The sequence below is a fragment of the Ciconia boyciana genome, chromosome 22, assembly GCF_034638445.1.
Source record: "Ciconia boyciana chromosome 22, ASM3463844v1, whole genome shotgun sequence".
In the NCBI taxonomy this organism is placed as follows: Eukaryota; Metazoa; Chordata; class Aves; order Ciconiiformes; family Ciconiidae; genus Ciconia; species Ciconia boyciana.
The window spans coordinates 2,977,319-2,986,026 of NC_132955.1; the positions used below are offsets into that span (position 1 = coordinate 2,977,319).

General features: G+C 63.1%; 2 protein-coding genes across 2 annotated transcripts; one reads left to right on the top strand and one right to left on the bottom strand.

Moving 5' to 3' along the window:
- Positions 1–158: 158 nt before the first annotated feature.
- Positions 159–2,032, bottom strand: GNGT2 (G protein subunit gamma transducin 2). Its single transcript, XM_072886116.1, has 3 exons — positions 1,910–2,032; positions 741–830; positions 159–351 (listed from the first exon to the last, which is right to left on the bottom strand). The coding sequence occupies exons 2-3, from the start codon at positions 822–824 to the stop codon at positions 226–228; spliced, it is 210 nt and encodes a 69-aa protein (XP_072742217.1). The 5' UTR covers positions 825–830; positions 1,910–2,032; the 3' UTR covers positions 159–225.
- A 1,393-nt stretch (positions 2,033–3,425) lies between these two features.
- On the top strand, positions 3,426–8,550 carry ABI3 (ABI family member 3). The gene is made up of 8 exons (XM_072886105.1): positions 3,426–3,542; positions 4,592–4,759; positions 5,614–5,790; positions 6,442–6,524; positions 6,720–6,815; positions 7,211–7,386; positions 7,514–7,639; positions 7,872–8,550. The coding sequence occupies exons 1-8, from the start codon at positions 3,426–3,428 to the stop codon at positions 8,030–8,032; spliced, it is 1,104 nt and encodes a 367-aa protein (XP_072742206.1). The 3' UTR covers positions 8,033–8,550.
- The last annotated feature ends 158 nt before the right edge of the window (positions 8,551–8,708 follow it).

Sequence of the window (8,708 nt, forward strand, 5' to 3'; positions counted from 1 at the left end):
AAGCACACTCTGCGCTGGCTGCTGAACCTCATCTCCGGTGGCAGTGGGGTAATTTTGTTTTTCTTTTTTTTTTTTTTTCTGTTGCTGTCCTTTAGATGTGCTACGCTTTGGTTCTGGACTCCCCAGTACTGAGGTCAGACTACAGGGAAAGCAGGTTTCTGACAGTCTTGGCTTGCACGCAGGAACATCCCTGCGCCCCGCAGTGACAGCAGCGGGGGGGGGGGGTCAGCTTATTGTACAGCCGCCCTTCTCCTTAAAGGGGTTCTTGTCCTCGGGGACTCCTTTCAGCAGTGGGTCCTCGCCCGCCATGGACTCGATGTACTCCTTGATCTCTTTGCCGGTCTTGGAGACCTGCCAAGGAAGGAGATGCTCTGTGTGGGTTATGGGAACGAACCCTCGCTCCAGAGCTGCGCTCCTGCTCATCGGCTGCCTACGAGCCCGTTCATGCAGCCGGGAGAGGGGAACCGTGGCCGTGAACATCCCACCTAGCGTGGGGTGTCCCCGAGAGCATCCCCGGGGTGCTATGGGCACCTTGCTGCGTGCGGGGCTGCAGTTCCCAGGCTCTGGGATGTGGGCATGTTTGCCTCGAGGGGAGAGGTGTGAATGCATATGCTTCTGCCTGTATTGCAGGTTTAATTTCAGGGGTTGTGGGTTGTTTTTTTTTTTTTCCTTTGCAGCATGATCGGGTCAGGAAGTTACCCCGGGGAATGGCTGCTTTGTGTTTTGGGTGAAAAACTCACCATTTGCCTCTCGTTCTTCACCTCCTTCTTCAGCTGATCCAGCTCCATCTTCAGCAGCTCCTTCTCTGTCATGTCCTGAGCCATTTTGCCCTGTAATCAGAGGGAAACGGCGCATTATTAGTATCTAGATGGGCTTCTCCTAAGGCACATTAGGACTACTGCTTTGGCCCTAATTAATCCTATTGCAAACGTTGCTAATGTCTCAGCTACCCCCATGGCGAGACAGGGGCTGATGCTAAAAAAAAAAACCAAACCAACAAGGCAGGAGGCACCTTTCAAAACCCTTCTTGTAACATCTACCATAACCACATTTTTGTTTGCTTGTTCTCAGCAGGCACATCGAGCAACAGATGCAGTCTGAGGGCAGCGGAGGAGGATCCAGCCTGGTTTTTAAAGAGGTCTTTGCTACGACAGCGGCTGGTTCCCCAAGGCATGAGGTGGCCAGTTCAGCGGGGCCACCGCCTCGGGGCTGTCGGAGCAGCAGCCTCATAGGAGAACCTGGATGCCCAGGTCTGCAAACTAGACCTTCCTGATCTGTATCCTGTGCCTGGGCAAGAGCATCTTTGCATGTTTTCTAAGGAACTAAAGATATTTTTTTCTTCTCTCCCCTCCTTATGCCCACCGTCCAGGTAAGTGCTAACATGGACTGAGGCCCCTTCATTGCTGTGAACTCGGCTATTTGCACGCAGAGACATATTTGCACGCAGAGGCATTGCTTGCTGCGACAGAAGGAGTTTTGGAGCCGTGTGTGTTGCAAAAGCCCAGCTCTTTTTTCACGAAAGCCCATCCAAGGGTTACGTGAGATTCCCGCACAGCCGGCCTGTGCTGCTGAGATCTGTTCCCATGTTTAAACTGGGGTTTGAAAGCCTGGCCACAACCTTTTAAATAAAAAAAGTAAATGTGATTAAGCTGAAACATGCCTTGGCCTTGCTTTGGAAGGCATCAAGCTTGCGTGCCCTGGACCCCGCTGGTTTTCTGCAGCTGCTCCCACGGTGTGTGCACCCAGTGCTCCTCTCCCCATCGATGCCCTCGGCGCACAGCCGGCCCCGGGAGATGCTCGTGGCAGAGCACAAGGAGCCGAAAGCCACAGCACAGAGAGGAGGAGGTGGCTCCCAAACTGCATGGACCCCACGGTGCCATTTGTACCTGGAGGGAGTGAAGCCACGTACCTCCGGGGATGAGGGGCTGCCCCTCTCGGCGGTGGAGGCGTTCAGAGATCCATCCGAGAGGAGATGCCGTCGACTGGACCCTCGCTCTCCCGATCCAGGCTTGAAGACTCCTTCAGCTCTCTGGGAGAGTAACGCGGAGCAGATGTCTTTGGTCCTTAAGCTGATAATAGACTCAAGTGAATAAGCTGGTCAGGTGTTGGGCATTAGCCTCAAAGCCTGGGGTAATCAGCGGTGGGGCTGTGGGGAGGGGGAGGATGGGTGGGGGAGGATGGGTGAGGTGGAGAAGCGCTTTGTGGGGTGGGTGACTGGGGCAAGCGGGAAGCCCTTAAGCCCCTGGCACGGGTGTCTGGGTCCTGCGCTGGCTAGGACAGAGGGGCTGTCCCCTGTGGGCATCAGAGCAGCTTTCGTGGCATTTAGGAGGGGATGGAGAGGGGGGCAGCTGGGGCGAGGGGACCTCTGGGGGCTGGCGCAGCCTCGTCGGGGGCCAGGAGCAGCTCGGGCGGCTCTTGGTCCTTCAGGGTGTGAGGAGCTGGGCCAGTGCTGGAGGAAATTCATCATTTCCCTTGTCCTTGTGCTGGTGAGGCTGTGGGCTCAGGAAGGGCCGAGCCCTAACGTGAGTTTTGCTCCTGTCTGGCTGGTGCAAAGTGGCTGGGGCTGAGGACAGAGCCTGGGAGGCCCTGAGGAAGCGCCTGTGGGAGGAGGAGGATGAGGAGGAGGAGGAGGAGAAGAGGGCAGAGGGGGATTTCCAAGCACCGGGGAAGTGGGAATTTCCTGCCCTCGACACAGCCTCACCCGTGGGGATGTGAAACGTCGTTAGCGAAGCATGGAGAAGGACGCACTGTCCTGGGTGAGGGAAGGACGGGTGCCCTCCGCGGGGTCACTTGTCACATCCCTCTGTGCCCTGAGCTGAGCGAGGACCGGGTGACTGGGGCATGCAGGGTGCACGGGGCTTTTCCAGGGAGGAGGGCCTGGCAGTCGAAGCGCTGCCCTGGGCTGTATCTCTTGCCTGGCTGATAAAAGTGAAGGGAGGGGAATCGCCCTCCCTGGATGCGACCAAGCCAGGCTCAGCCCCACACCTACTGGGAGGGCGGCAGCAGCTCATGGAGGGTGGGCTGGGTGGCAGAGATGGGGGTCGGGATCTTTTTTAGTTGCTCACCCCCACCCTGCACCACCAGTTCCTCCATGACTCACATCCTTCACCACAGCAGCCGCTCTCATCCCCTGCCCCAGCGGGGTGACCACCAGCCGCGGCCGGGGGCTGCCCCCCAACACGTCCCCCCGTGGGGTTGGGGCCGCGCTGGCTTCCTCCCCGCTAGCCCCCCACCTTTTCTTGCTGCACCCGGCTCTCCTGAGGGCCACGATGTGAAGGTGGCCAGGGCGAGCTGCACGCCTGCGGGGTGTCCCTCGAGGGGACGGGGACACCGCGGCGCCCGCGGGCCCTGCGTCAGCACTGCCGCGAGCTTCAAAACCCGGCGCCGAGGCAGCCGGGGAGGAAGTGGGCGCTGAGCCCTGCACCATGTCGGAGCTGGAGCAGCTGCAGCAGCGCGACATCCCGGCCGGCCGGCAGGTCCTGCGCGACCACCACTGCAACCTCCACAGGGTCGCCGACTACTGCGAGAGCAACTACCTGCAGGTGAGGGGGACGGGGACGGCTGGGGACGTCGTGGGACGAGCTGTGGTTTGGGGGCTGGGCACGATGCTGGAGACGGCCGGGAGCCCTGATGAGATGGTGGTCCCGGAGGGGTGGCTGGTGGGTGACGGCGAAGGCTCTGCCCTTGGAGACGGGAGCCTGAGTATCCCTGTTAGCTTCCTACCGAGCATTGCATGCCGCTGTTTGTATTTTATTTTCTCGTGCCTCAGTTTCCCCTCTTGCTCCGCAGCAGCTTTTCTGCTCAGCTCTCAGGGTGGGGTTTGCAATGAAGGGAGAGTCCTCCGGGGGTTTGGTGCCTCTGGAGAAGCCCTGGGACGGGACCAGGGACACCGGCCCCGCCCGGGCTGTCCCCAGGGTTTCTGAGGTGCCTCCTGGCAGGGCAGAGGCGAGCTGGGTGCCTGCACCCGCGGAGCAAGCGTGAAGCTCTGCTGCTGTCAGCTTCCCTCCTCCTCCTCCTCCTCCTCCTCCCTGCCTGGCCCCCCCCTGAGGGAAGAGGGGGCAGGAGCTTTTGGGTTGAAATAGGAGGGAAAAGGCTTGTTCTGGCCCTGTTTGCTGGGGAGGGTGTCTTGGCCGGAGAGGTCCCTGCGTGCTTTGCAGAGCCCGTGCCGGCGGCCTCGCTGGCTCGAGCCAGACCCCAAGGCTGCTCCCAAGGGGTTGGACCCACTGGAGCGGAGCTGAAGGGGAAACGTGGTGAACTGTTCGGAGAACTGAGACGCTGTCCCCAGCACGGCTGGTGGCGTGGCCAGCTGTCCCCAAGGGTGGCAGGAGGCTGAGCTGGGCACTCGGCTCCGGCCCCTGCCAAAACAGCAGCACCCCGGGGAGGAATCACGGTGAATCCCCAGTGCTGGAAATGCCACACGCCGCTGCCTGGTGGGTGCCCGTGTGTCCCCCCGGCAGAGCCGGAGGAAGTTTGATGCATTTGGAAAGCAGAAGGAAGCATCTTTGCTACCGTGTGACTCCGGCGTGAAGATGGAGGGCAGCGGTGGCTGCATGGGGGGGGCTCGTCCCACCGGCTGGGTTTCCCCCTCCAGGCGAGTGACAAGCGGAAGGCGCTGGAAGAGACGATGGCACTGAGCACGCAGTCCCTGGCCAGCGTGACGTACCAGGTCAGCAGCCTGGCCACTGCCTTCCTCCGGTTGCTGGAGCTGCAGGCAGCCGAGCTGCGGAAGGTGGAGGCCGACGTCAGCTGCGTGGCCCAGGTGGGACCGTCCTCCGACCGGTGCCAGCGTGCGCTGGGGTTTGGGTCCTGAGAAGGGGGTGAGCTCTGGGAAAGGGGGTTTGAGCAGCTCGAGGGGGCTGAAGACCCTCCTTCCCCGCAGCTTCAAGAGCCCGTCAGTCCCCCCCCGTAGCATCACCTTGCAGTAGAAATGCAAGACCATCTCCTTGCGTGGTGGTAGGGGTCACCCAACGCATCGTGGGGGGACAAGTCCATCTGGGGCTGGGAAACTGGTCTCTGGGGTGTTCTCCCAGTCTGGGAACTTGCAAATCCCAGTGGAGGGGACCGTGGGAACTGCCCGGGAAACCTCAGAGGAGCCGAAGTGGAGAGATGGGGCTCGGAGTGTTGGCTTGGCTGCCATGCTTTCCCCTTGCTGGGGCCTGGCCTTGTCCTTCCAGAGCTTAGGGACACCGATGAGGAGTCCTGTGGCCACCTGCCCTCTTCCTGGCACTTGGAAGCTGCCTGGAGCTTTTCCAGCCGTGGGAGGAGATGGGACCCCATGGCCAGCGCTGGAAGCAGCCAGAAAACAGCTTATGGGCTGCCAAGCTCATGCATCCCCGCGTCACGGCCCCGTCCCGTGTCCCCTGCTTTAGGAAGGGCCAGATCCGCTGTGGTGGCATCAAGGGCATCGCTCACTCTGCTGTGGTGGAGCAGAGCAGGATCTGTCAGTGTGGCTTCGGCTTGGCCAGGGGGTTCAGGCTCAATCCAGGTCCTTCCCTGCAACCCCTCCCTTAGAGGCAGGGAGATGGGGCTGGGAAAGGTGGTGGGACTTGGAGGGGGCAGCAGGAGGTGGGGAGAACCTGGGATGGGACAGTGGGGACAGTGTCATCTCCGCAGAGGGTTGATATGCACAAGGAGAAGGTGTCTCGCCGGGAGATCGGCTCGTTGACCATCAGCAAGAGGTTCCCGTCCTACCAGAAGATCGTTCCCCCTCCCAGCCCGCCCTGCCTGGAGCCCTACTACAGGAAACCCCTCAACTTCAGCATCCTGGACGACATCGGCCACGGCATAAAGGTCAGCCCAGGGCTAGGAGGATGTCCCGCAGGGGTGAGGGGGCTTGGATGGGCTTTCTCGGTCCCCGATGTCCCCAGTATTGCACTGATGGGTGCATAGGTGGGCTCAAACCCCTCCTCGATGGAGAAGCGGGGTCTGTCCGTGCCCCGCAGCCCACACCGGGCCTCATCCCGCTGGGGCTCGGGGATCCCAGCCTGGGGAGGGAAACTGAGCAAAGGGAAACCGAGGCACACAACGCTCAGCAAAAGCCATCAGCGCCGCTGGGGCCGGTGCTGAACCGCGATGTTCTCACCCCCACGGTGCCTTTCCAAGCACCAAAACCGCCTGTGCAGGAAGGTGCCTGTGGGCGGGGTGGGGAGGCAGGAGGTTCAGCAGCCTCGCAGGCGTGAGCACCCAGCGAAGCCGCAGCGGGGGAAGTAGTGGCACTGGGGCCATGGTTCACACGGTGGCGGGCGCCTCTCGGCCGCCTCTGCATTGCAGTGCCGGAGGCTCCTTCCACTCGGCTGCTCCCATCACGGGGGGGCCAGTGGAGAGCTCGGGGTGCTGCTGCCCACGGGGGGGGGGGTCGCAGCCCTCTGGGGTGCAATGAGTTTGTGGGGCGGCTGTGGCTGCCCTCGCCCACCGTGTCGCTGTGTCTCCCTGTGCCCGCAGGACCACAGCACCCAGCTGTCCCGCACGGGCACCCTGGCTCGGAAGGGGATCAAGTCGGCGGCGCAGGCTGCGGGCACCCTGGGGTGAGGCTACGGGTGGGGACGGATGAGGGGTCGGGGGCTTTGCCCTTCTGTGTCACCGAGCTGGTGACGGTGGCAGGGACAGAGGCACGAGGTGCACCATGGGCTCGCCCGATGCTGCTGCCATCGGGGTCCCATCCCTATCCCCATGCTGAGCCGCTGGCTGGGCTGGGGGCTCAGCAGCTGCTCTGCCCGCAGGAGAAGCACCCGCGTCCCCGAGCCCGTCCGGCCGCCCGTGGTTCCCGAGAGCAAGCTCTCCGCGGCCTCCTCCACCTCCTCGCTGACATCCGTCAGGTACCGGTGCTGCCCGGGGGGTCTGGAGGGCCTGGGTGGGTTGGGAGAGCCCAGGGCAGCCACTGTCACCCCGCTGCTCGGGGGAGGTTCTGCTGCAAAGGGGTTTTGATGAAAAATACGGATTTGGGGAGTGGGAGATTCGCTGCCCTGGGCAGTGCTTATTTCTAGAGCAAAATCCTATTACAGAGAAGGTCCCCGATGGGGAAACCGAGGCACAGAGTGGGGAAAGGGCTTGTATGGGGTATATACACGTACGCTGGGGTATCCTGCCCACGGTGACTGCAGCAAGTGGCATCCTGTCCTGGGGCAAATGTCTGGGTTCAAAGAGTGGGGGGCAGAGCCAGGCCCCCGGCCTGGCCCCCCCCACCCTGACACCACCACTCCTCCACCCTCAGCTCAAGCGGAGCCCCGGCAGCCCCTGGCGAAGGCGTCCCTGCGCCGCCGCCGCTCCCCTCCCTGCCGGGGCCATCCCCACCGCCTGCGGCTGCCGTCCCGCCGCCCCCGCCTCTCCCCGGGGACCTGCCACCGCCGGGGGACCTGGCTGTGCCCCCGCTGGACCTCATGCCCCCAGGTGAGCGCTCGGAGGTCCAGGGATGCTCGGCACGGGGGGGTGAGTGGGTGGGGCGGTGGGGGCTCCGTGCGGCCTCTGCTCCCCATGGAGCCCTTCGTCCCCCATCGATTTTGCGGGGGTTTTGCAGCCCCCGATGACCTCGAGCTGCCGCCGCCACCACCACCAGCTTTGCCCGACTTTGAGGATTTGGCCCCACCGCCGCCGCCCGCCGCAGAGGACCCCCCCTGGGTCCCGGAGAGCTACCTGGAGAAAGGTACGGTGGATTCCCTGGGTCCCCCCCGATCTCTTTGCCGTGGTGCTTTCGGTTGAGCCCCTGCCCACAACCACGGCACCGAGGGCCCAACTGCCCCGGCAGTGGCCAGGGCTGGGATGGCCAGCGATGCTGTGGTCTGCTCACGTCCCCCCCTCCTGCCCTTCCTGGCGGTGGCCTGTCCCCCGTGGTGGCCTTGCCGGGCTCCATGGCCCCCCTCTCCTTCCTCTCGCAGCGGTGGCCGTCTACCCCTACACGCGGCAGAAGGACAACGAGCTTTCCTTCCAGCCCGGCGCCCTCCTCTTCGTCACGCGGCGGTACTCGGACGGCTGGTGCGAGGGCGTCATGGGCGAGGAAGCAGGTTTCTTCCCTGGCAATTACGTGGAGCCCTTCTGAGCAGCGAGGCCAAGCAGCCCCCCTGCAGCCCCCCTGCATCCCCCCAGCCCGGATCAGCTGCATCCTGCTCCTGCTCGGGCAGGGCTGCGCTTCGCCTTTGAATTTTGGCTTTGCACAAGCTGGGGTTTTGCACGGCTCAGCCCTTGCACGGGCAGCCAGACTGGGTGCCACTGCCGGCACCGCTGCACCCTGGCAGCCTCCAGCACCCAGAGCATCCCCCTGCCATCTTCCTTTTCTTGATGTTTTTAATGACAGCAGCACTGGCTGCTGCTGGTGCCGGGAAGGTTTAGCACCGGGTCACCGCAGCTCTCTCAGCCGATGGAAACGCTGGTCCCGTGGGCCGATCCCGGCGATGCTCCCGGCCCCGCGGGAGGAGCGAGGGCAGCGCAGGACCAAAGCGCAGATACAGGAGATGGGGCCAAACGCCCGCAGGGACAAGGAGGAGAGCAGCACCCGGCTGTGGCCCCAGAGAACCTGCCTGACGTCCCCGTCAGCGTGAAACGCAGAGGGGGATGAGCCAAGGCCCAATCCTCCACCAAAGGGGTCCCCGTCGGGTCCCCTGCAGAGCATCGCTTGTAGCCTGGCCCTGCTCCGCTGCCCCCCTCCCCTTCCCCAGCCCAAGGAAGAGAAACAACACGTATGTGCAACTCAGCCATTTCACACCCAGGTTTATGTC